The sequence below is a fragment of the Drosophila biarmipes genome, chromosome 2R (assembly GCF_025231255.1).
Source record: "Drosophila biarmipes strain raj3 chromosome 2R, RU_DBia_V1.1, whole genome shotgun sequence".
NCBI classification, from domain to species: Eukaryota; Metazoa; Arthropoda; class Insecta; order Diptera; family Drosophilidae; genus Drosophila; species Drosophila biarmipes.
The window spans coordinates 4,107,268-4,131,910 of record NC_066615.1 but is presented as its reverse complement, the minus strand read 5'-3'; the positions used below and the strand labels follow the sequence as shown (position 1 = coordinate 4,131,910).

The following is a 24,643-nucleotide window of genomic DNA, read 5'->3' as shown; positions in this document are numbered from 1 at the left end:
TACCTCGGAAATACGAATGTTTTTCTTGTAAAATATTTGTTTATTTTTTTCTTAAAAAGGTTCACAGAAATCCCTTCCAACCAAATTTCCACGAACAAGAAAATCACGGTTGCTAAATCCCCCGTATTTTGACAAATGTTTTGATGAAATAAACCAACTTACAAGTGCTTATCAGGAATAAAACTTTATTTAAGACAAAACTAATGAAATCTATGAACTATCTGCATACTAAAGTTTTTATTTTTACTTTGGGTTGTATTAAAAATTAGGCATTTTATAAACCGACTTTGACAAATGAACTTTTTTGTTAACCGTCAGAAATCCAACTAGCCTGACAGTGGTACCAATTTGCTCGACCTTTAAAATACCAAATTTCGGATTAGTTATCGAATGCTGTCTTCGGAAATTATTTATAGTACGGTATTCAGTATTGTAGTAAAAAAAAAACCTATTTTTGGTAAAAATGTCACGTTAAAGGGAGTTGTACTTATTGAGAAAATTATAGAAACATGCCGCCTTTTCAAAAAGGTGACAACACTCTCGTGAAAAATGTCGTACTTTTTGCCTTTTTAGAAGCCGACTATGAAGAAGAAAACATGTAAGTAAAATTTTTACGCTCGCGAGGGCGGCTAAATAATCCCACTTCACTTACGAATGTCGTGATAACATAAACCCACAAAAATGTTTGTTTATTGTTTGAACTAATAAACGTTGCTAATTTTCCGGGGGAAACATAGGTCAGCCGCATAGGACGCCATAAAAAAATTGCGACTAACGAGGAGAACAGGGCGACAGGTGGTGCTCCCTTTCGTCAGGAAACTTTAAGGGCTACAGAAGACGACATAGCAGTTGTTATCCACCCCTACCAGATGGTAGAAGGAATAGCCGACGCTGAGGCTATTGGTTGAGGCAAGGACTAATACAATCCAATTTAAAATACTACATTGCTTACATATTATGGTCGACAAACCCATACCCGGGGTCCTAATAGATATTTGCTCAATGCTTTCGTTAAGTTTATAACTTTTTTCGGTTTCTGCAGAGATTGTCTTTGAAATATTTTAACATGTGATTTTATATGATAGTATCTGAGATCAACAAACACATATTTAACTTATCTAAATGCATTCTTTAAAACAACACATGTGACAATGCACTGATTGAATTAGAATTTTCAGAAACACCAATAATTTAATTTAGCTTACTCCAACCTTTTAAAATAAATAAAAATGTATTTACCTGCACAATTTAAATACGCGTTTTGATGCAAGTCCTTCAAGTGTTATAATGAATTCGGCGAGTTGTAGCTCTTTTTTTTTACTTGCTGCAGGCTGCCTCGCTTTTATTCGAGGTAATCCCACAACTTTTGAATTGCTGAGTTGTGAAATTTTGGTCAGATGTTAAACAGCTGTTCCATACAAAGTTAACTTTCCAAAATTCTAACAGCATCGGGGCTGTTGAAAATTTTGTTGAATGGCCAAAAATCAGAGGGGTTGCTGTTCTCGACTAAAAGTAAGAGTGTAACTTTCGTCACTTGTAAACATGGAAGAATCAACCAATTCTAATTTTTAATAACTAATTTCTTTTATTTTAAGGACATTATCAATTTTTTCTGGCGAAGCGCAAACGGCAGTGTGCCAGGTCGTTCAAGTAGACAACCGAAGCATTTGTAATCTTTGTGCAAATGGATTGGGAAAGGGTAGAGGGCTGCCCAGAGATCCTCCTCTAAAAAAATGAACATCTAATAAATGTAAAAAACAAGAAATACCCATCTTAAGTAAACTAATAGGTTACTTTTCCCTTAATTTTAAATATAATCTTAGGTAAACATAGGGTCCTTCCCTTAACTGATGTTGCTCTCTGTTGAATTTTCAACACTATAGCAATTTAATAGCTTGGGGAATACCCAGATTATTTTTGGCTTAGGGCAGTGTGTCCCTAACATATTTTCAAATTGATCGATTGATCAAAAAATACTTATTTCTATCAAAATATCGATATATTTATATTTTTTTATAGCTTGCACATCCCTAATTCATCGTCATTCTTGCGATAGCACGCGCAGTTTTCCCACCATTCATTAAAAAAATCGCATGTAATTATTTACCATTTGTTTAAACGAAACTAACTTGGTTTTGTGTAAATTGTCACATATTATTGTGCTGAATGCGTAACTAACCATTTGGAAATACGATTTTCAGTACGAACTAAAGTACGAAACAGAGAAACGCGCTACATCGCAGTGGGTTAGATTGTGAAAAAACCGAATTCCATTTTAGAGTCAGACGCCGGCATTGCAAATATGTCTAAAACAGAAACTGCCGCCGTGGAGGCAACCGAGGAGAACTCGGTAAGTTAAGACATTGGCCATTTTAGAATAGTGGGTTGTACAGAATAGCCGACTTCTTCCAGAATGAGACAACTTCGGATGCGGCCACCAGCTCGTCCGGCGAAAAGGAGGCTGAGTTCGACAACAAAATCGAGGCGGATCGCAGTAGGCGCTTTGATTTTCTGCTGAAGCAGACCGAGATCTTCACGCACTTCATGACCAACAGTGCCAAGAGTCCAACGAAGCCCAAGGGACGGCCCAAGAAGATTAAGGATAAGGACAAGGAGAAGGACACGGCCGAGTAAGTGCTGCTACTGGAAAACCCATTCTAGATACTTATTCTTCGTTTTTTCAATCAGCCACCGCCATCGGAAAACGGAGCAGGAAGAGGATGAGGAGCTGCTGGCTGAGGACTCAGCCACCAAGGAGATTTTCCGCTTTGATGCCTCACCCACCTACATAAAAAGCGGGGAAATGCGAGACTATCAGATTCGCGGACTCAACTGGATGATTTCTCTGTACGAAAATGGTATTAACGGAATCTTGGCCGATGAAATGGGTCTGGGAAAGACGCTTCAGACCATCTCCTTGCTGGGTTACCTCAAGCATTTTAAGTAAGCTTCAATATCCTTCAAATCCTTTAAGTTCTACCACAAATTTGTAACACTTTTTTCAGGAACCAAGCTGGACCCCACATCGTGATTGTGCCAAAGTCTACGTTGCAGAATTGGGTGAATGAGTTCAAGAAGTGGTGCCCTTCCCTCAGGGCTGTCTGCCTGATTGGAGACCAGGACACGCGAAACACCTTTATACGGGATGTGCTCATGCCTGGCGAGTGGGATGTTTGCGTGACCTCCTATGAGATGTGTATCCGCGAGAAGTCCGTTTTCAAGAAATTTAACTGGCGCTATTTGGTCATCGACGAAGCACATCGTATTAAAAACGAGAAATCCAAGCTTTCGGAAATCTTGAGAGAGTTCAAGACCGCCAATCGCCTGCTTATCACGGGTACTCCACTGCAGAACAACCTGCACGAGCTCTGGGCTCTGCTTAATTTCCTGCTGCCCGATGTTTTCAACTCGTCGGAGGACTTCGACGAGTGGTTCAACACAAACACTTGCCTGGGAGACGATGCGTTAATTACGCGATTGCACGCCGTTCTTAAGCCTTTCCTGCTTCGCCGTCTTAAGGCCGAAGTGGAGAAACGCTTGAAGCCTAAAAAGGAGATGAAAATATTTGTCGGTCTGTCCAAGATGCAACGCGACTGGTACACCAAGGTGCTGCTCAAAGACATTGACGTGGTGAACGGCGCTGGCAAATTAGAAAAGATGCGACTGCAGAACATTCTGATGCAGTTGCGCAAGTGCACAAACCACCCGTATCTGTTTGATGGCGCCGAGCCGGGCCCGCCATACACCACGGACACCCATTTGGTGTTCAACTCCGGTAAGATGGCTATTCTTGACAAGCTACTGCCCAAGTTGCAGGAGCAGGGGTCGCGAGTGCTAATTTTCTCTCAAATGACGAGGATGCTGGATATTCTGGAGGACTACTGCCACTGGCGCAACTACAACTACTGTCGCTTGGACGGGCAGACGCCGCACGAAGATCGTAATCGGCAAATCCAAGAGTTCAACATGGACAACAGCGCAAAGTTCATCTTCATGTTGTCGACTCGAGCCGGTGGCTTGGGTATAAATTTGGCAACCGCTGATGTGGTCATCATCTACGACTCCGACTGGAATCCTCAGATGGATTTGCAGGCTATGGATCGTGCTCATCGCATTGGTCAAAAGAAGCAAGTGCGAGTTTTCCGCTTGATTACTGAAAGCACAGTAGAGGAGAAGATCGTAGAGAGGGCCGAAGTAAAGTTGCGACTGGACAAAATGGTCATCCAGGGTGGTAGATTAGTTGACAACCGTTCTAATCAATTAAACAAGGATGAAATGCTTAACATTATCCGATTCGGAGCCAATCAAGTGTTCAGCTCAAAGGAGACTGACATTACAGACGAGGACATTGACGTAATTTTGGAACGCGGCGAGGCGAAGACGGCCGAGCAAAAGGCAGCACTGGATAGTCTGGGCGAGAGTTCGCTGCGCACCTTCACTATGGACACAAATGGCGAGGCAGGCACATCATCAGTCTACCAATTCGAGGGCGAGGATTGGCGTGAGAAGCAGAAGCTCAATGCCTTGGGCAACTGGATTGAACCACCAAAGCGAGAGCGCAAGGCAAACTATGCCGTGGATGCCTATTTTCGGGAGGCACTACGCGTTTCTGAACCCAAGGCGCCTAAAGCACCACGCCCACCCAAGCAGCCCATCGTGCAGGACTTTCAATTTTTCCCACCCCGTCTCTTCGAGCTTCTGGACCAGGAGATCTACTACTTCCGCAAGACCGTGGGTTACAAAGTGCCTAAGAACACTGAGTTGGGATCGGAGGCCACGAAGGTTCAGCGAGAGGAGCAGCGGAAGATCGACGAGGCTGAGCCGCTAACAGAAGATGAGATCCAGGAGAAGGAGAACCTGCTATCACAAGGATTTACCGCCTGGACCAAGCGCGACTTTAACCAGTTCATTAAGGCCAACGAGAAGTATGGCCGGGATGACATCGACAACATTGCAAAGGACGTAGAAGGCAAGACTCCGGAGGAGGTAATCGAGTACAATGCGGTGTTCTGGGAGCGTTGCACTGAGCTGCAGGATATTGAGCGAATTATGGGACAAATTGAGCGTGGAGAGGGCAAGATACAGCGACGTCTGTCTATTAAAAAGGCCTTGGATCAAAAGGTTTGTTTTTTATTCAGTTTCCTAACACTTTTTCCTTAATTTGATGCTTATTCCTTGCTTTATAGATGTCCCGGTATCGTGCTCCCTTCCATCAGTTGCGTCTTCAATATGGAAATAATAAGGGAAAAAATTACACTGAAATAGAGGATCGTTTTCTGGTTTGCATGTTGCACAAGTTGGGCTTTGATAAAGAGAACGTGTACGAGGAGCTGCGAGCTGCCATACGGTAAGGCTTACTCGTTATTTGTAAAAGAAGTAAACTCTTATAACTCCCGTATTTTTCTGCAGAGCTTCCCCTCAGTTCCGCTTCGACTGGTTTATCAAATCTCGCACAGCTCTAGAGCTGCAGCGTCGCTGCAATACACTAATTACCCTTATCGAACGTGAGAACATCGAGCTGGAGGAGAAGGAACGCGCAGAGAAGAAGAAAAAGGCTCCCAAGGGCAGCGTGTCCGCCGGAAGTGGAAGTGCCACCTCCAACACTCCAGCCCCGGCGCCGCAACCGAAGGCTAATCAGAAGCGTAAAAGTGAGGTGGTGGCTACCAGTTCCAACTCAAAAAAGAAGAAGAAGTAGAGGGGCAATGGGCAGGGATATGCACTTGAGATTCGGATCCACACTCAGCATTAGGCAGTTACAAAAATAGTTAAGACAAGCGCTTACATAAACATATTTCACTCGACTTAGATACTTAGTTTATAATTCACACCGGAAGCAATTGTCCATCAGCCCCGAATATCTTTAACACGCCCGCCACACATCCAACTATTTTACTATTGCGTGCCGCTGTATTCTATTCCAAGTAATTGTATTTTGTTCTAAGACCCTAACCATTATATTTATATATTGCAACATTGCTATGATCACTTACTTATTTTTGTTATTGAAGGAGATCCCGGGAAGAAAACACCGGAAAATTGTATTTTTTCGTACTGTTCGGTTTATGGTTTGGAATGCTGAGCAACTTAACATAATAACATTTATAAATTCTATGAATTGCACCTTAGTTCGTGTAACAGAGCACTTAAACTTAATATCATCTTGTTCATGCAGTCAACGGCGTCGGCAATTTGGCATCCGAGCCGCCTGACCATGTTCAACATGGCCGTATGTTGGGTCTGGTGTGGATGTGGACTTTGCCTGCTTTTTGAACTCATACTCATCTTTTAAATCCCAATAATGGGAGCTACCTGCATCTAGTATAATACTACGTGAAGTGAACTTTTGGAAGCATTAATCGTCGCCGCTGTACATTTCGATGATCTCGTTGATGCTGGCGACGGCACCGGCAACCAGAGCAAGGATAGAGAAAACACCCAGGAAGATGTTCTTGACCAGCTTCCACTTGCACACACCCAGGCGATCGGGCCACAGGTAAACGGTCTCCACAAAACTGGGCACAAAGATGCCCAGCAGCGAGAAGAACACGGCACCGACCAGACTGATGAAGGGTTCCAGATTGGGGATAGCAGCAGCCACACCACCGCTCAGCAGGATAATGCCACTCCGCAGTAGGATCTGTGTAATGTTCTGCTTTTCGGGGCTGAACTTGTGACCGATCTTACGCCAGAGGATCTCATTGGGTACATAGAACTGCAGGCCAAAGGTGAAGAGAATGGCCACGGCCATCAGGAGCTTCGCGGTGTCTCCCAACCAGGCTCCTTCCGGCAGATTGAGCGTGATGCTGCCTCGCACCTGATCGCCGAATCTCACGTACCCGAAGAATCCGATGATGGCGTAGAGTGAGACGACAGTGATCATGGCCGTGTTGAGGACACCAGGACATCCCAGGAAGTGTTGAGGCTTCCTCATCGAGTTCTCCACGGGCATCACAACACCTATACCCTCCATGGCGAAAATCACGGTGGCAAAGAATAGCGGAATGTTGGCAGCTTTGGCGATCAGGGGCTTATCGGAGTAGACCAGGGGCTCATCGAACATGTAGTACAGCGTGATCGCGAATGTCACAACAATGAAGATGTTGGCCATCATCGAGAAGGGCACCAGCCATTTGAGGTCCCTGATCTGACCGATGAGCAGGCAGGGAATCACGGTTAGGGCTATGTAAATGCGTACATCCCAGTTGATGCCGCAGTCGTAGTTTATAACATCGTGGAAGGATGTTGCAATGAATACGATATACACACACGCCGCTGCATAGTATGTCGCCATCAGACCTATATCCACGAATTGTCTGGAAGGTAAGAGTTGCAATCAGTAACGACCATCATCTGGATACCTCTACACTCTACCCACTTGGCAAAATTGGAGTAGGGACGCATTCCTTTAGGGCCGTACTCGAAGACCTTCTCGGCCGTTTCAGCGAATCCCAGAGCTGAAACCTTGGCATCCCGGCAAATGTTATGCGAAGTTTTAACCTGCGGGACAAGGTAGATATATCTGTTAGAAAATTAATATAAATGGTAATAACTAAACCCAATGGTCGTGTGAAAACTTGCATTCAAAAATATACAATTTTTTAATTTTTAAAATCGGTTTTATAACATAAACAATCAAATTTTTTATATTCGTAAGCTTTATTTTTCAAAACGTTTATAATATATAAATATATATATTTATATATATATTGAATTAAAGTTATTGGGAAGCCCTAAGATTCTTGTCAAATACGCATGAATGTGCGTAGACGGCAGTCCACGTAGTGACGAAGCGCACCAGGAGGGTGTACGTATTTAATTTAAACTAGAAAGAGTCGTTTTAAAAAAACGCTTAAGTAAGCGCGAGTGATAAGCACTTAAAGCTTTAGCGCACGGTTGAGTAACTGCCTAACTAGGAATCGAATTTTATTTGATCTTCAAAGTTAAACGCAAATAGCAAATCTAATTAATCGTAGTTAAGCACTCGAAGCGGGGCTCGGGAAAAGTCCAAAGTGACTTTCCAAATCTTAACGCCATAAATCTGCTGACTCGAGTGGTTTATTATGTATGTCCGCTTTTATGTATACGACCGATAGATGATCGGTGACTTAATAAACTTTTGGTTGATTTATATTTATACACGTTTGGGCACGCGATTCCTAAGATGTCTGGATTTTGGAGTGCTTCTAGTTCTGGGAAATTACGTTTCGTTGGATTGGCGAGGATCGGAAACACTTGGTCATAAAGGGAAGTCATAAAGCTCAGCAATCGCACATTGTATCTCCGCCGATAAGGACTAGTGGCGACTATTCTGCCTGCCCAGACGCGTGCAACGATTGGACTGTCCGTTGCATTGCTTATCTGGCCCCTATGTCTTCTATTGGCCATCGATTCGGCACCTTGAACTACTTAAGACTCCCGGGAACTACGTCAGCCACGGCTTTGGCGGCTCACCTGGTCTGCCTACTGTCTGTGGTCGTAATTGCTTGATTCAACAGACGGTATCAGGTGCTAAAACCCTACCCGTTTCGCTTACCAGAATATGTACGCAGTGAGTGCAGAGGAATCCGACGATCAGCGTCATGGCCATACCAAAAGCCAAACCGGCGTTGTGAAAAGCCATGGGCATGGCCAGAATTCCCGTTCCCAGGGAACTCTTAAGCAAGTGCGCCAAGGCGCCTCCGGCACTAGCTCCATTGGGATCGCGGTGCTCGAAGGGATGGTAAGGGTCCTCCGACAGTGACAGCTGGTTCTTGTCTGTCAAGTTGGATCTGTGGTGAGTAAAAGAGACAATTTGTTCATTTTTAGCCAACACAAAGTTATAAGAAGTGGCACTCTGACTTTAGTTCATCACTATCATATATTAACTTCATTTATTTCGTGTTATGGTGCACCAACGAGTTTAACGAATAGGCATTTAGCTGTTTATAATCGTTATAAAGTATACAAATTTTACATTTTTGTAAAAAATGATTCAAGGAAAGGAAGCTATGAGGGCATGAACTCAACTTGCATGGAAAGGGTTTTTTAAACTGGGATCTAGGAATTAAGAATACTCACTTCGAGCTGAAGTCGCTCTGGATGGCGTTGGTGTACGAGGGCGGGTTTTCAGCTGCTGGTGGCGCCGATGGTCGGTCTGCCTGACCATCTGGGGTAAATCCTTTATTATCCGCCATCTGAAATCACACAACAGCGGGATCGATAGTTATTAAATGAAACTACCGCATTTGGTCGAGCGGCCGCCCACGAACGGGCCTTATCGCAGAGAGGAAGCACGAGATTCGCCTTCGCTGGTCATTTAAGGCCATTTAAGGCTTGGGTTAATCCGATCGAGAGTTGCTAGGCACAAGCCGGGCATATCTTATCGACTTTGGGAACATTCAAGCATTAACATGGCCTTAGCAAAGAGATTTCTTATACTGGCCGATCGTTATCGGAAATGGCTAAGAACGGAGCTGGAGGTGGGGTCGAGCAAGTAAACAACAATTGCTTTTCGTTAATAAAATTCAGCTTTATGGTGCCCTAAAAACGCGTGTAGTTCGTTTAACTACGGCTGTAAAATGGGACCCTAAATCAGCGTCCATATACTGGTAGTAGTCACCACCTATTTTTCCTATTAGCTTCATGTTGATTCATTCTTGTGGGTTATAATGGAAGGTTTTTCTGCGGCAGCCGATCCACTTATCCCTGCAATTCAACACGTTCTTTGAACTCAGATTAGCGCAATCTTCATAAAATGTTTATTTATGAGCCGCACCCTCTTCTATTAAAATTTATGAATCTATTATGGTGAGTACTGTTTAATAAAATGTGATGTTATTCGAAGCGAGTACGTTTGTTGGATCTGGCTTTATAGCACCATATTTTTCACATGTTAAATTTCGTAGCTGATTAAAAGAAAAGAAAACAAAATAACTGCCTATACAATTACATAGGAAAAGATCAAATTGTTTCAGGAAAAATTATTGAGACTTAGTAGTTTGTTAAAATTGAATAAAACACACTTAAATTGCCCCTGTCTACAACCAATAAATTTATATGACTTGTTCGAAGCGAAGTCAAATAAGGCTTAAGAATGATTTTTATCTTCATTTCCAAGGCATAACTTCGATCGATCATAGGGTCTTAAGATCATGGAAAGTTTTTAAATTATGCCAGTATTTACGCAACAGTTTTCATCACCTTTGCATTCCTCTTGTCGGGAATACTTATGAAGTTGAACTTAAATATGGTAAAAATAATACATATGGGGCAAATTTAATTGGTATTTAGTCATGCTGCTCTGACGAAAAGTGTGCAATAAATTAATTGAACAACAGGTTGTTTGTGCTCACTCAAAAAACACGTAATCCTTTGATTTATTTCGGAGGCGCGTTAAATATTAGCAGCATCACGTTTCCGGTAACTTACTCTTCAGCTAGGATATTACAACTGTACAAGTTCTCGAGAAAAGGAGGACCTAACGCGCCCTCTGGCCAAAAGCAACTGAATGATCGGTTGGCAAACGCAAGGGGCGTTACTTCTGGGTTCGGGGACTTCGGAGCCAAAGAGTGTCGGAAAACGTCGAAACACTAGTGTCCAGAAATGATAACGACTTAAAGCAAGACAGGCTACAATAATCAATAAACAGCAAATACACGCAGCATACCACATTCAAAGCTAATACAAATAAAATACTCACAGCTACCTTTAAAATCAATTATAAACTGATAACCATACGGCGTCGAACAGAACCGAGTTGAACCGAGCCGAAGACTAGACCACAATCCACTTAACTGATTTACTGAGCGGGGAAAACGTAAACCAAGGGTACTCATCAATGATATACTGATTCGTTGTATAAATTCAATAATTTTCGAATTCGTAATTAATTTCATTGAGACCTTTAGACTCTCGATGGGAAATTACAATATAGGGAGTAAAATAATTGCGTTTAATGACCGCTAATCGTGGCGGAGAGCGTTACTATTATCAATATTATCTGGTGGCTCGATAAGATTAGTGGTCAGTAATACTCTCGGTACTATTGGCATACTTCTTATATAAAGAAAGTAAATCGTGACATTGAAGTCCCTATATATCTTATGACCGGACAGTATTCGTTGTTTACCCAACGCGATTGCCTTTTATTTGGGGCGCACAAAACGATAACTCGATCCGGTAAATCTTTATGATCGACTTCTAATTACCAGTTACTGGGGGGCTCCAGGCTTTATACGATATCACGCGCCCGCACTACCCCCGATATTAAATCATTGGGACATTTGGACGTTGATAAGCTCGTCCAGCATATTACATTCGGTTGACCGAAGCTTGGGTCATATTCGTTTAATGGTCGATTACAGTAATTAGTTCCGCCATTTGATTTATAATTTAATTAAAGGTCGCGGTAAGTGCGTCACCGAAAAATATTGTCGCAGATTTGGTCTTTATGGTCGTGCTAATTGGCTTTAAAGCCTTCGAGGCGGGCACAGCAACTGACTTCTTAACTTTCGGGGATTTCTCCTAATAAGAAATGTTTGACTTTCCAATTATATACTGATTTATAAAATCTTAATTGTGAGGCAAGCAATAAAGTACTACGTCAAATAAGAAATGTGATGTGAAGGCGTGGCTTTTCGGATGTAAACCTGAATTCACGGGAGGATTATTGAGTGGTATTGTTTTGACTGAAGAAGCTACCTCGTGTGTTCTTTCCCCATAAAATAATATGGCCCGCGATGCACGACCTTTATCTCCGATTAAGTCTTATCGAAGTCATGCGCTCCAGTATAAACTGCTCTATACCCTGACCTTCTTCCAAAAGTCCCCGATCCCAAAACACGGCCTGCCAGCTATTGCATAATCTGTCTTTCAAGAGTCATATGTAGCTATAGGTATTTTTTGACTCCAGGAATTTCACCTTCCCAATTTTCGAGCACCGCCCAGAGTACCTTTAATTGGTTTGCTGACTCTTGAATGGAATTTCGAGTAGGATCTGTTTTGGGTCAATGCATTCCACTAAAGCAAAAACAGCTTTTTGTTGCCTTTTAATTTACCAGTTTTTGGTTTTGTTTTGCTTCAGCTTTGTTTAATTTTTGCAGCTTTTGTTTTGCTCTGTGTTCGCTTCACGTGCCGCAAGAAGAGGCGAAAAGAAAACCCGTTGGCGTCCTGACAGTCTGTCAATACCATTCATTAAACCCCATTACAGAGAGAAATATCCGTAGTTGCTCAGTTTATGGGTATACCCGTGGGCTGGAGGTTCCTTTTCTTACATTTTTAAGTGGCATCTCTTTACTTCACTGCAGGGAGCATAATAATTACGAAAAGTAATTGATCTGAAAATGATGTAACATTACGTGATCCGCTTTTTCTCACGGTGCAGGGGGAGTTGCGGGCTGGAAAGGAACTCAGTGTCAGACCTCTCGCGGAGAGGGGGATCGGATCGGCTAAGTAGCGACCTCATCGCACACACTTTCGATATGCAAAACTGACGAGCCTGAGCGGCATAATTGATCGGACACTCTGACAGCTTTTTGGTGTTGAACTTGCAGTTATCTCATTGTGCAGCCCATTTATTTTCGGGCTATAACCATATTAACGATGATGTGATAATGCCCTACCTTGCCGACTTTGAGTGACAGCCGGGCGTGGGTGGTAGGGGGATGTTTTTATTTCGAGAATCTGAACTAAACGCCAGCTTTATTGCCCCGTGGGTGGTGAAAGCGTAAGGTAGCTGTCAAGATAAAAATGAGCCAATAATCTTTTATGACACCCAATTCGGCGCTTATCACCGCAACAAAAAGGGGAGCAGTGATTTTTCCCACTTCTTTTTGGCCATGACTGGCTAATTGAAAGCAAAAGGGGCTGGATCGAAGATTTAAAAGTTTAGAGCAACTGTTTGTGTCACATGCATCTGATAAATATGCCTGATATCATTTGATGTGCGGGAATTAATTGTAAATAATTAGGACACTTAAAAAATAGGCGATGATAAACACGAAAAGCGCAAGATAAACAAACAAATAATTGCACAATAATTACCTTTGGCCCGATTTGGTTTGGTGTGAACTTTAGTGGAATTTATAAAGAAATTATATTATTCGCTTGATCCAACCGTTTGTGCTCGACATTGACTCCAAAAAGTGGATTTTTACACAGCCGCGTTAATGACAGATATGCTCGATGGTGCGCTTATAAGGCCAGAATTTGCAGAAGCTATCAGCACTCGTTGGCTTTTGTGACTATTTGCTTGTTTAATTATTTAATTTTTCACACCTGCAATGTTGCAAGGATTTACGAAATTCGCGCGCGCTTTGTTTGAAGGGTTTACGATTTATTTTTTGGCCCCACTGGCGATTTGTTGTTAACTGTCGGACGATCGCTTAGTGACTGATATTAAGCCAATGTTTGTGCTTTAATTTGTTGCTGCGACGGCGTCGCCAGAGCGGCTGTAAACCCGGCCAGACACACAGATATATGTGTTCCCTCTCCCCACTGAAGCTCGGAGATGAAGTCGGTTCGGTTCGGGCAATTAGCGCAATGGACAATAAACGTTACCGTGACGCAGGTGGGGCGAAGTCGGCCTCTCTCTCAACCAGGTGAGCATATGTACCACGTATACCCAATGTGCGTATGGGTGCTTTCTACAGCTCACTCAGCTTTGGGCATTCGGCGGCCAGACAAGTCTGCCTTCATCCCATTACTCATACGCCGTGTGTTCGGCGAGGAGACCCGGAGGAGCATGAGGATAACCGGGTGTCCAGGGCTTGGCCCAATATTTTTCTTGGGAAAGACTCAGGGAGTGTGGACTCCACTTTGACGACTCAGATTATCGGACTCAAAAACACATTTGCTAATCTGATTCCATTCTTCAGGAAAACCCCCAGGCCCAGAGATCGTGCATACTTTTGGGGGCAATCATCTGGGGAAAGTTCTTTGATTTGACTAATGTATATTTTGCAATAATAATTAAATCACCCTGTATCCTCCACAGACACTCTGTCTGCCATTGCAAACCACCATACTAACCAGAGTATCAATCAACTATCAACCATATACTATGGGTAAAAGACGTTGAAGCTGCACAGAAAACATTTTTGAAAGGCTTTTAAGGATGACTACATCGTACAGAATGCAGAATTCGCTGTCTATAAAATAAGACTGTTGTTTGGTAATAAATCGTGTTAAATAAATAAACAATTTGGCATAACCGAAAAAAGAAGTGGTTGATATGGACAAGAGATAGGAAAATATCTTTGAAATGCTGATTCTCACATATTTCTCTTAGTGCATATACTCCCAACAAGAGTGAATGCAACGATCGAGAATCTGTACGACACTTCGGAGCTCTTTGGACCTCCTAACCGTCCCCCATTTTCTACACAGCCCCCTAACAATTACTTAGTATTGCCTTGGGCGCTTCTCTTTCAGACGGACCATGTGGAGTTTAGTGATTGACTTGTTTCAAGCAGCCAGCTCCCCTTGTTAGCTGGTTTTGTTGTCTAACCATAAAATATGAAAAAACGATCGGTTTTGTTTGCCTTAGCCCGAGTGGTTAGTTAGTTTGTGGCGTCAGTGGGACAGTGGAAAATTTTTAGTGGCATGGCAAATGCTGTATACGAAATGCATTTTTCACGTGATGTGCATTTCGAATTTGTCGAGTTCAACCTGAGTTGCTCCAAATGGATCGTGAATTGTCATTGATTTATGGGGTCATTAAGTGTGTTCGCATTTAAAGGGCCAATGGCGTGGCTAGTATCGGTTAGACAACAGAGTTCTGGGACACAATATCTCAGGAGTTAATTGGATTGAGTTCGCTAATTGCGGAGTTACTACTGATAAAATATGATGTACGAGCTGTATTGGACTGTTTAACAAGGTTTTTTATTGACGCAAGACGAGAGCAGGTTGCGTATACGACATGTGGAAGCCTTGGTAAGCCGGCTGATAAGCTACAAAGTTCTGCGATGAACAAGACCTTAAACCCCTTTCAAACGGGTCAAGTACTTATTATTTAGACGCAGCAATGTTGACACTGCGATTACTTATCGATGTAGAATTTGAAAAGCATGCTCCACTGTTGCGCTGAGCCTGATAAAGTTGTACCGCCTTAATAGAGAATTATCGATGGCGAAAGCCTCCTGGATAGGTGCTCTTAAGTGCCTAAGATATTATCGGCTTGTGGGATTTCCCACCCGTTTGATATACTCGTACATTTTAAGCCGTCAGAATACCTCTCATCAATCTAATTAATTTTCAAGCCGCAATTCGCATACAAATACCTGGAAAAAGTTAATTCAAAAAATCCCCGCCCTTAAAAACATTTTTAAAACCGTCTTCCACTTCCCTGCCTCATTGCAATGCTCAACGCGTTCGCATTTGAATTTCTGACCAACTGATCAAGCCCCAGCAGCAATTTTAAATGCTCGACGAGAAATTCGCATCAAATCGCAGTGTGTGTATTATCGTTCATAATAAAGAGTCAAAACAATAAATAATTGATTTGCTTCCGCAATTCGCTTCCGGATCTGCCTTCCCGCCAAGTTTTGGGGTCAACTCGGTTCGAGAACTTGGACGCATTGAGCACTGAGTAGTTAATTAATTGACTAATTAATATGCACACTGCACAGCTTGCCGGTTAAGATTGCCGTTTTAGATTCCGATATTTCGGATATATACCTACAGCTTCTGCCAACGACACTGACCTTGCCCGATGTCAAGCACCCGCGTCGCATTTTTAATTTACTGCTGCGACCACTGACTTCGATCATGAATGGAGGTGCGATGGTGACGCAATGTAGATTCGCAACCAGAATCTGGGCTAGTGGGGGTGGTACGAGTCATCCGGGTGACAACTTCCTTAAGTTGCCGCCAACAAACCGGTTAAATTTGAAATGGCGGCTCCTCAAAAGTGATTTTATTTAGCGCCTCTTTTGTTTCGTGTGGCCCAGGTGACAGAATCCCTTTGTTCGAGCGGGCCCCAAAAATACAATAAGTGTGGAGAGCACGCCCTGCAATATAAATATTTGCAATATGCAAATTACCGGCTGTACAAATGACAAACGAAGGCACATTCATTTGGTATTAAAGCTGGCACTTGTAGGCTGATTCGCCATGCAATTACACTTAACTCGCATGACAATAGGAACTTTCTAACTCACGGCTTCCCAAGAAATTCCTATTTCCGCATAGTTCGACGACAGAACGATCAAGGTGTATTTCGCATCTAATTTCCAGTTCTATGCTGCGCGGGAACATGCAATGCAAATGGGAGTGTTGTCGATCGGTGGTATTTAATGGCTGTAATTAGCATTTTCATGACTAAATAGAGATGCGTCATCAGAGTTCAGCTACGATTGGCGTAATTTAAGTTATTTGGAAGCTTGATAGGATCGAATGATTTATGTAAAACAATTAAACTGGGTTTCGACACTTGAACGTTTATACAACAGTAACAGATTAAATTATAAATGCAATTTTCAGCTTAACGTTAGGAGGGCTCCGGTTTTCACTTACTCCCCCTTGTAGACGGGCTTTCTCTTCTCGGCGAACGCGGCCAGTCCCTCCAGGCGATCCTTGGTGGGTATCACCTGAGAGTAGCATATCTCCTCGATGGAATAGCCGGTGGCCAAGTCCACCTGCATGCCCTTGTCGATGGCCAGTTTGGCCATTCGAACGCCCACTGGCCCGTTGGGCAGAATCTCCTCGGCCAACTTAAGGGCCTGCTGATAGGCCGCGTCCTTGGCTTCGTTCTGCTGCACAACATGATTGACCAGACCCAGATCCTTGGCCTCTGTTCCGTCGAAAACTCGCGCAGTAAAAATTAACTCCTTGGCCAAGGCGGGGGACAGGATGCGGGGCAGTCTTTGGGTGCCGCCGGCTCCGGGGATGATGGCCAGTCTCGTCTCCACTAGACCCATTTTTGTGTTCGAAGCGGCTGTGCGTATGTCGCAGGCCAGAGCCATCTCCAGACCACCACCTAGGGCAGCGCCATCCAAAGCTGCGATGACGGGCATGGGCAGTTGTTCAATCGCGATGAGCAGCCCCCTGAGCTCCTTTACGAATTCGGTGGCTTCCTCTGGACTCATGCCTTGGATTTATTTGTCTATTATTACATGGTTTAAAGAACATCAGTGGCAATTCTTACCCTTGCGCTCTTTCAAGTCGGCGCCAGCACAGAAGATTCCGGGAGTAAGACTCCTTAATACAACAACCCTCGACGCGTTATCCTTCTTAATATCATCCAGGACGTCGGTAAAGGTCTCCACCATTCCACGGCTAAAGGAGTTCTTCGCCGCTGGTCTATTTAGGCCAATAACAGAGATTCCCTCGCGAGGTCCGTCCAGCCGCTCCACCAGGACTTCATCTCCAGCACCATAGGGCGCCGCCGCCGCAAAATGGCGGGTCGCAACAAGTGGTCGGGTAAACTGGCGGGCTAGTATGGAGACTCTTTGCCTTAGCATTGACATTTTGTCGTTCAAAACGGAAAAAACAAAAGCAAAATAGGCTATCAAGTGATTATAAAACGACCGGCAGAAAACAGCTGTTGCGCCAGTGCTGAAAAAAGCTCGAACCTTAAATCGATATTTCCATCGATAGCATATATCAGCAACTGTTCGCACTGTTGCTTTTCTGTTGCGGAAACAAAGTAAAGTTGTACAAACTATAGCCAGTTGCGAGCTCGAACAATTTTACTTTTTTTTGTTCATTATCGTTAATTAGCTCTGGTAATTGTAGTATTTTAAGTTTTCAACAATCTTAATATTTACTTAAGTATAACATTAAAAAAATTTAGCCTAAAACATAAGTAAGAACGAGCACGATAGTTTAAGCCAATTTGTCTTGTATCCGCATTTTTGGATTGGCATCCCAAGCCCGAAAATGCGTCGCAGTGAGAACGTTTCATAACTGTTTCTCGTGTGACCAAGTGGGAGCGACAAAAAACGAAACGCAAAAACCAACGGCTAAAGCACAGGCAAAAAGCGCCGGTGTTGGTTAAATTATCAGTACAAAAATTTTGCCAATGTCTATTTAAAACCAAAACCCAAGCACGCCCTCGACGCCCCAAGGATTGAGCCACCAGGACCGATTTGGGGCGATCCACAGAGCCATCCGATCAGGAGTATTTACGCCCGTAATTCGTATTCGCCCCGTTCTATTTGCCCCGCATGACGTAGGTTTGCGCTAAAAGTGAAACCACACAGCACCCCAAGAGTAGAAAACCGATTACAATCTACAGTCTGATAGAGACGCAGCGCGCCGTGTAAGCCGTACTGTGTGTACACTTGGAAAATATAAAGACAATCCTTATTTCTACAGTGCAGGATGCTGATGCGCGGCGTGCAAATCCTGCAGCGAAGACACCAGCAGTTTGGAAGAGCCTTCAGCCAGGGCTCCTTGCGCCATGATGCAGGCAATCCTTGGCGGCGAAATGACAGCGAGTCCTTCAAACCGCATCCTTGGAGGAAGCCCAGCATGTTCCTCCAGTTTCGCTGCACTGCGGGTGGCAGTGATTCTAAAAAGAAGGAGCAACCGGTGCTGGAGGAGAGCACCGCTGGCGCAGAGGTCCAACCAAAGGAAAAGCAAACGAAAAACTTTGAGGTAAAGACGTCCAAGGGAATCCTGTCCATCAGCACCACCATCGAAGACTCCAAGATCAACGAGATCGTGTTCGAGAAATCCGATCTGCCGCCGGTGACCAAGCTCAATGAACCGGCTCTGGCCGCAGGGGCCATCAGTCTGCGTCCCAGCTCCATTGCAGCAGGGACCGGAACAATGGGAACAGGTGGAGGTTCGTCTATGAATCCTACCGAAACCAAGCCGCCAACGACACCTGGTCCAACCGCAATAACTTTGGCTGCAGCTTCGCTTGCTGAAAAGACGGGAGACATGTCATCAAAATCCCCAGCGGAGGGGACCCCTCCAATGCCTGTGATTCCTCCCAAGCGACCCCGATTCGACTATCGCGCCTCCCTAGAGCGCAACTTTGTTACGCCTAATCGGGCTATAAGCGATTTTTTGCTGACGGCTACGGACCTCGAAAGCCTGCCTAAAATCAAGCGGAGATCGCCGTACGAGCAGGAGCCACCCATGACTGTCTACTGGCGACGCGATGTGGAGGCCAAGGCTGTCGAAGTGTGGGGCTCCAAAGAAAATCTGTTGCGGGAGCGGCTTAAGCGGGAGGTGGAGCGCAAGCAGTACCAGCAGAGTAAGTGCCTGTTTCCCTTGTGTGTGTCCCACCTTTAATGTGTATGCTAAAGTTTATGACTCCGCAGATCTTTTCACTGTCAAACGGCGATTGCGCGACTACCGCAGGGAGATGGGATCCCGGACCAAGGTAATGCTCGACAACCGCAAGGAGTCGGAGAAGTCCGGTCAAGTGGTGGCCACCGCCATTGCCATGTGAGTTTATAGCTTAAAAAATGAATATGTTCGAAAACAAGGTATAATGTTTTCAGCAATGCGGCTAACTTACTTTTCAAGGCTGGAGGTTGGCTGTATAGCGGGTCACATAGCATGTTTGCAGAAGTTATCCACTCTTTGGCGGACTTGATCAATCAGCTTATCCTGGCCTTTGGCATCTATAAGTCCTCCCAAAGTCCAGACATTGATCATCCCTACGGATACATGAACATGCGTTACGTATCCTCACTGATTTCTGGCGTAGGCATATTTTGTGTTGGGTGTGGTCTGTCTATTTACCACGGCATTGACGGCATTCTCCATCCGGAACCCATAACAGATCTGTTTTGGGTATACTGCATCTTGATGGGATCTCTGGTTTCGGAGGGTGCCACCCTGGTGGTGGCCATCAACGAGCTTAAGCGCTCGGCTAAAGAAAACAATATGACCTTCAAGGATTACGGTACGTTTTATAAAAGCAACATAAACAATAATTATGTTGATTACCACCGATTTCGACAGTTATTTCTGGAAAGGATCCCTGCGTTAATGTGGTGCTTTGCGAGGACGCTGCTGCAGTAACTGGCGTTATGGTGGCTGGAGCTTGCATGGGATTGAGCAGCTACACTGGATCTCCCATCTTTGATGCCGCCGGATCCTTGGTTATTGGCGCTCTCCTGGGTGCCGTGGCCTCTTTTATCATTTACACAAATGCTAATGCCCTGGTGGGGATATCAATCGCTTCCGAGCGTCTGGAAAAGATTAATACTGCTTTGGAGGCTGATGTTATGATAAGAGCGATATACGATGTCAAGGGCATCGATATTGGCAACGCTCGAGTCCGCTATAAGGTGAGACCTTGCTCTTCAAGGGCTTTTATTAGACTATATTACATTTATTTGCAGGCTGAGCTCGACTTTGATGGTCGCGAGCTGACGCGCTCGTATCTGGACAAACAGGATCTCGCAAAGCTGCTCACGGTGCGTGGTTTTGACCCATTTCTGGGCATGTTAATAACCGGTTTACGTTTAACTCCGCAGACGGTTCGAGGCTTCCAAAAAGTTGAGGATCTGGAAAGCTTTCTTCTTGATCAAGGCGAAAATATAGTGGACCTGATGGGCGGTGAAATTGATCGCATCGAAATGAATCTGCGGGTCAGTTTTTATGATCAATGGTCTATATAAATGTCTAATATCTGCGTTCATTTTTTAACAGACGCAATTCCCAGAAATTCGTCATGTGGACCTGGAAATACTCTAAGCGCATTCATTCGCGTGGGGGTGTGTAAAAACAAAGCATTGGGTGATTTGGTTGCTTTCTAATAGAAGTTATTGCCTGTCTAGCTTATATTTATTTCCCATTGTGTACTTCTAGATTTAACTTTAAAGCTAAGCATTAAAAGTGTATTGCCGCGGGCTTGGCAGGAGCTCGGCGGCTTAGAGAAAATTCGTCAGAATATATAATGTTTCCAAAGTAGATTCTTGAATTTTACAGCGTTTTCCGTAGGTGTTCCCTTACCTGATTCTGAGTACTACAGAATGTAATTATCATGCAATGTTCTTCATTTCTGGTTCCGGTGCCCAACAAAAGCAAGAGTTTTCGCTTTTGCATGCAATTAAAACCGACGGAGCGCTCTGTAGTTCTCCTGTACTGTTTGAATAGATTTCGATGTTTAACAGCGTTTTGCTTTCACTGTTAAAGGTCTGCGGCTCTGGTGCTGCTTGACGATTTGTTCAGTCCGACTTGGCGCGTGAATTAAAGCGGTTGGCGATTGGCACGCCGGTGAGAGCCTTATGGACAACCTCTCAAAATCCGATCGTGAAAGAACATACATCATTCCTAAATACAAAAAGCCTACATATAACCAAGCAAATTGAAGTTAACCAAAAGCCAAACAAATTTGCAACCAAAATCGAGGACAACCATGCAAACAAATCTTAACAAGTTTACGTGTTAAGTAAAAATTGAATGCGGCTTATTTATCTGTTTAATTAATTCCGAAACTGAGCAAAGTAAACGAAATTTTCAAGCGGTAAGGGCGTGAACTTTGCTAACCGTCACAAAAATAATATAGTTGACTTATGAGTGAATTTGAATAAACAAATTTTCTTTCAAACTCGGAAGGGGTTAGTGACCTGTGACAAAACAATACGCTGATTGTTTGTATAACAAAGAATTTTCTGCATAGAAAAAAGAGAAATCATTGCGGTCCATTCAATTTTTTGTAAACTTACTTATAGTTAGCGGATTTAAGATGGTTGTGACGTTACCATCAGTGAATTCAAATTCATTCCTAAGACCCTAGAGTTGCCTTTAAACAACTTTATTCCACGAAATTCTATTCTTTGCTTTTCGTAACGTCTTAAAATCCATTCAAGTTCGGTTTCCGCTTAATTAACAGTTGAGCAATCATAATTCTTATCTAATTTTTTGCTATACAATAACCTATTAGGGCATTAACAGGTCGATCTGTCTGAAAAGACTTTCTGAATCTAATTTGATTTTTTAATTTGAGCTTTCTGATTACTGTGTGGCACTTGTTGACCCATTAATGGTACAAACAGCGACAAACGCAATTTGCATGCTAATTAGATGGCACAACCACTTTGAACAATGCTCGAAGCAGTGTGTTCGTATCACATATCATATGTACATTCTTGAGGGCTTCCCTATGACCAATAAATTGCATCTCAAATGTGAATCCATCAATTCAGCGCAGGTGAAGTGTGGCCCAGCCAAATTGAGGTCGCTTGAATGCAATTGCTGATTCAGTTCCCTTACCACAGACAAACGAATTCCAACCCAGATGACGATCAATGCCACGATGCAAATCGGGGATGATCAGTCAATTGAAATCAGCTCGGTCTCGTAACTGGTGTCACTGGGGATTTCTGCAATAAGTCAATTGGTTTTACTGATTGTTGCTTCAGGCTGCATATATTATCCGGTATTTAAGTTTTTCAGGGAGACAATGCTGCTATTATGGCTAATTTCCTTGGTGCTACCAAGCCTAATTTCAAGTGAGGAAAACCCTCCTGCAAAGCCAAACATTATATTTATCTTGGCTGACGATCTGGTAAGTTTCTTAAAACCATTTAAGACCGCGGTTGATACAGTAAATTTAATTTTCGTCCCGCAAGGGCTTCAACGATGTGGGATTTCACGGCTCGGCAGATATTCCCACACCCAATGTTGATGCCATGGCCTATTCCGGTATTATTCTGAATCGCTACTATGTTGCACCTATTTGTACACCCTCCAGGTCGGCACTTATGACGGGAAAATATCCCATTCATACGGGTATGTAATGCGTTACTTGTCTGGTATTTTTCACCTATGATATCCTTTAATAGGGATGCAGCACACGGTTCTGTACGCTGCTGAGCCACGGGGCTTGCCATTGGAAGAGAAGATCCTGCCCCAGTATTTGAATGAGTTGGGGTAGGTCGATAAGGTTTCTTGGTCTGTAGCCATACATTTGTAGCAAGATCTGTAATTGCAGCTACACCTCTCATATAGCCGGAAAGTGGCATTTGGGACATTGGAAGCTTAAATATACTCCACTTCACCGGGGCTTTAGTAGCCACGTGGGGTTCTGGTCGGGTCACCAAGATTACAATGATCACACCGCTGTCGAGAACAATCTCTGGGGTCTGGATATGCGCAATGGCACGGAAGTGGCCTATGACCTTCATGGTCAGTATACTACGGATGTGATAACCGACCACTCGGTCAAGGTGATCGCCAACCATAATTCCACCAATGGTCCCCTATTCCTCTACGTGGCCCATGCAGCCTGCCACTCGAGTAATCCGTATAATCCGCTGCCTGTTCCGGACAACGATGTGATCAAGATGGGGCACATTCCACACTACAAGCGTCGGAAATTTGCGGGTAGGGTTCCTATATTATTTTAATTTGAGTATAAGGATGGGGCGTAGCCAGCCGTTAATATGAAAACGGTAAAGTGTTTGAGAGTTTTAAAGTTAGTTTAGTTAAGTCCATCACATGCTCAGGAAGACCACATACGAGTATACCCATTGTTTCATTGTTTTTTCTTATATTTTCATAAAATGAAAATGCGTTTTAAGATTTCGTTTTTTTTTCGGATACTATTACTTATATTATCTAATTAACGCCATTCTTTTCTCCAGCTATGGTATCCAAAATGGACGACTCCGTGGGCCAAATCGTGGACCAGCTGCGCCAGTCCAACATGCTGGAGAACTCCATAATAATCTTCTCCTCGGATAACGGAGGTCCTGCTCAAGGCTTTAACCTCAACTTTGCCTCCAATTACCCACTAAAGGGCGTGAAGAATACCTTGTGGGAGGGCGGAGTGAGAGCAGCAGGTCTTATCTGGTCCCCCCTCCTGAAGAAGAGCCAGCGCGTATCCAATCAGACTATGCACATCATTGACTGGCTGCCCACGCTCCTGGAGGCAGCTGGAGGCCAACCAGCCAATCTTAGCAAGGCAATCGATGGCCAGAGCATTTGGCGGGCTCTGGTTCAGGATAGGGCTTCTCCGCGCTTGAATGTCCTGCACAATATTGATGATATATGGGGCAGTGCCGCTCTCAGCGTTGGAGATTGGAAGCTGGTCAAGGGGACCAACTACCGAGGAAGTTGGGATGGGTGGTATGGGCCGGCTGGGGAACGAGATCCCCGGCACTACAACTGGGAGATGGTGGCCAAGAGTAGAGCAGGTAGAGCCCTGGAAGCCCTTAAGATGCTTCCAAGTCGAGCGGATCAGCAGAGACTACGAGCAGCTGCCACGGTATCTTGCCAGGCACAATCTTCCCAAGGTACCAGCTGTAAAGCCACCGCCTTCTCAGCTCCATGCTTGTTCCATATTCGTGACGATCCCTGCGAGCAATTCAATCTGGCGAAGCAGTAAGTTCTGAAATCTGGCAATTTTGTACATTACTAACTATGTTAACACCTTCAAGATACCCCGAGGTCGTAAACGCATTATTGGTGGAACTGGAGCGCTTAAATTCCAGCGCAGTGCCGCCTGCAAATAAGCCAGCTGATCCTCGAGCCGACCCGCGATTCTGGAACTATACGTGGACCAACTTTGGGGACTACCAGAATAATGAAAACAATTCTATTAGTGGGGAAATAAACTCGGCAAAGACGGCTTAGAATAATGGAAAACAGTTTACTTTGGGAATATGATTTCTGCAGACCTAAAACAATTTGGGTGGCTTTCAGAGTATCAGATTCGCAAAATTTGGATTACTCTAGTATCACGTTAGTATCT

The 24,643-nt window shown here is 43.9% G+C and overlaps 5 protein-coding genes across 12 annotated transcripts; 3 read left to right on the top strand and 2 right to left on the bottom strand.

Moving 5' to 3' along the window:
• The first annotated feature begins 2,027 nt into the window (after nucleotides 1-2,027).
• Nucleotides 2,028-5,989, top strand: LOC108029642 (chromatin-remodeling complex ATPase chain Iswi). The gene is made up of 7 exons (XM_017102051.3): nucleotides 2,028-2,095; nucleotides 2,202-2,350; nucleotides 2,413-2,630; nucleotides 2,689-2,943; nucleotides 3,006-5,121; nucleotides 5,187-5,347; nucleotides 5,410-5,989. The coding sequence occupies exons 2-7, from the start codon at nucleotides 2,303-2,305 to the stop codon at nucleotides 5,693-5,695; spliced, it is 3,084 nt and encodes a 1,027-aa protein (XP_016957540.1). The 5' UTR covers nucleotides 2,028-2,095; nucleotides 2,202-2,302; the 3' UTR covers nucleotides 5,696-5,989.
• Nucleotides 5,990-6,036: 47 nt separating this feature from the next.
• LOC108029644 (proton-coupled amino acid transporter-like protein CG1139) lies at nucleotides 6,037-13,381 on the bottom strand. 2 transcript variants are annotated; one of them, XM_017102054.3, is made up of 5 exons: nucleotides 13,021-13,381; nucleotides 9,058-9,173; nucleotides 8,534-8,768; nucleotides 7,376-7,497; nucleotides 6,037-7,313 (listed from the first exon to the last, which is right to left on the bottom strand). In XM_017102054.3, the coding sequence occupies exons 2-5, from the start codon at nucleotides 9,171-9,173 to the stop codon at nucleotides 6,353-6,355; spliced, it is 1,434 nt and encodes a 477-aa protein (XP_016957543.1). In that variant the 5' UTR covers nucleotides 13,021-13,381; the 3' UTR covers nucleotides 6,037-6,352. The 2 variants fall into 2 exon arrangements, with proteins under 2 accessions (XP_016957543.1, XP_016957542.1); XM_017102053.3 differs by lacking the exon at nucleotides 13,021-13,381 and adding an exon at nucleotides 10,408-10,476.
• Nucleotides 13,382-16,398: 3,017 nt separating this feature from the next.
• Nucleotides 16,399-17,537, bottom strand: LOC108029374 (methylglutaconyl-CoA hydratase, mitochondrial). The gene is made up of 2 exons (XM_017101602.3): nucleotides 17,126-17,537; nucleotides 16,399-17,068 (listed from the first exon to the last, which is right to left on the bottom strand). Exons 1-2 carry the CDS (start codon nucleotides 17,445-17,447, stop codon nucleotides 16,491-16,493), a joined length of 900 nt encoding a protein of 299 aa, XP_016957091.1. The 5' UTR covers nucleotides 17,448-17,537; the 3' UTR covers nucleotides 16,399-16,490.
• Nucleotides 17,538-17,925: 388 nt separating this feature from the next.
• Nucleotides 17,926-20,858, top strand: LOC108029697 (zinc transporter 9). 2 transcript variants are annotated; one of them, XM_017102163.3, is made up of 8 exons: nucleotides 17,926-18,241; nucleotides 18,298-19,186; nucleotides 19,254-19,380; nucleotides 19,437-19,843; nucleotides 19,903-20,231; nucleotides 20,286-20,360; nucleotides 20,421-20,534; nucleotides 20,596-20,858. In XM_017102163.3, the coding sequence occupies exons 2-8, from the start codon at nucleotides 18,304-18,306 to the stop codon at nucleotides 20,638-20,640; spliced, it is 1,980 nt and encodes a 659-aa protein (XP_016957652.1). In that variant the 5' UTR covers nucleotides 17,926-18,241; nucleotides 18,298-18,303; the 3' UTR covers nucleotides 20,641-20,858. The 2 variants fall into 2 exon arrangements, with proteins under 2 accessions (XP_016957652.1, XP_016957650.1); XM_017102161.3 differs by having other exon boundaries at nucleotides 19,239-19,380.
• A 147-nt stretch (nucleotides 20,859-21,005) lies between these two features.
• LOC108029699 (arylsulfatase I) lies at nucleotides 21,006-24,598 on the top strand. 6 transcript variants are annotated; one of them, XM_050888200.1, is made up of 7 exons: nucleotides 21,006-21,162; nucleotides 22,345-22,456; nucleotides 22,521-22,680; nucleotides 22,734-22,821; nucleotides 22,883-23,274; nucleotides 23,535-24,273; nucleotides 24,330-24,595. In XM_050888200.1, the coding sequence occupies exons 2-7, from the start codon at nucleotides 22,352-22,354 to the stop codon at nucleotides 24,523-24,525; spliced, it is 1,680 nt and encodes a 559-aa protein (XP_050744157.1). In that variant the 5' UTR covers nucleotides 21,006-21,162; nucleotides 22,345-22,351; the 3' UTR covers nucleotides 24,526-24,595. The 6 variants fall into 6 exon arrangements, with proteins under 6 accessions (XP_050744157.1, XP_043947949.1, XP_043947948.1 ...); XM_044092014.2 differs by having other exon boundaries at nucleotides 21,006-21,412; XM_044092013.2 differs by having other exon boundaries at nucleotides 21,006-21,412; nucleotides 22,337-22,456; nucleotides 24,330-24,594.
• Nucleotides 24,599-24,643: the final 45 nt, after the last annotated feature.

Excerpts from the sequence above, each read along its gene's own strand:
- LOC108029642 (XM_017102051.3), top strand. The coding sequence starts at position 2,303 with ATGTCTAAAACAGAAACTGCCGCCGTGGAGGCAACCGAGGAGAACTCG. Across the intron at positions 2,351-2,412 it reads AGGCAACCGAGGAGAACTCG|AATGAGACAACTTCGGATGC; the intron begins GTAAGTTAAGAC and ends GACTTCTTCCAG. Across the intron at positions 5,348-5,409 it reads GAGCTGCGAGCTGCCATACG|AGCTTCCCCTCAGTTCCGCT; the intron begins GTAAGGCTTACT and ends ATTTTTCTGCAG.
- LOC108029644 (XM_017102054.3), bottom strand. The coding sequence starts at position 9,173 with ATGGCGGATAATAAAGGATTTACCCCAGATGGTCAGGCAGACCGACCA. Across the intron at positions 8,769-9,057 it reads CAGAGCGACTTCAGCTCGAA|ATCCAACTTGACAGACAAGA; the intron begins GTGAGTATTCTT and ends TACTCACCACAG. Across the intron at positions 7,498-8,533 it reads CTCACTGCGTACATATTCTG|GTTAAAACTTCGCATAACAT; the intron begins GTAAGCGAAACG and ends CTTGTCCCGCAG.
- LOC108029374 (XM_017101602.3), bottom strand. The coding sequence starts at position 17,447 with ATGTCAATGCTAAGGCAAAGAGTCTCCATACTAGCCCGCCAGTTTACC. Across the intron at positions 17,069-17,125 it reads CGACTTGAAAGAGCGCAAGG|GCATGAGTCCAGAGGAAGCC; the intron begins GTAAGAATTGCC and ends AATAAATCCAAG.
- LOC108029697 (XM_017102161.3), top strand. The coding sequence starts at position 18,304 with ATGCTGATGCGCGGCGTGCAAATCCTGCAGCGAAGACACCAGCAGTTT. Across the intron at positions 19,844-19,902 it reads TATGACCTTCAAGGATTACG|TTATTTCTGGAAAGGATCCC; the intron begins GTACGTTTTATA and ends CGATTTCGACAG. Across the intron at positions 20,232-20,285 it reads ACGCTCGAGTCCGCTATAAG|GCTGAGCTCGACTTTGATGG; the intron begins GTGAGACCTTGC and ends ATTTATTTGCAG.
- LOC108029699 (XM_050888200.1), top strand. The coding sequence starts at position 22,352 with ATGCTGCTATTATGGCTAATTTCCTTGGTGCTACCAAGCCTAATTTCA. Across the intron at positions 22,822-22,882 it reads CAGTATTTGAATGAGTTGGG|CTACACCTCTCATATAGCCG; the intron begins GTAGGTCGATAA and ends CTGTAATTGCAG. Across the intron at positions 24,274-24,329 it reads CAATTCAATCTGGCGAAGCA|ATACCCCGAGGTCGTAAACG; the intron begins GTAAGTTCTGAA and ends AACACCTTCAAG.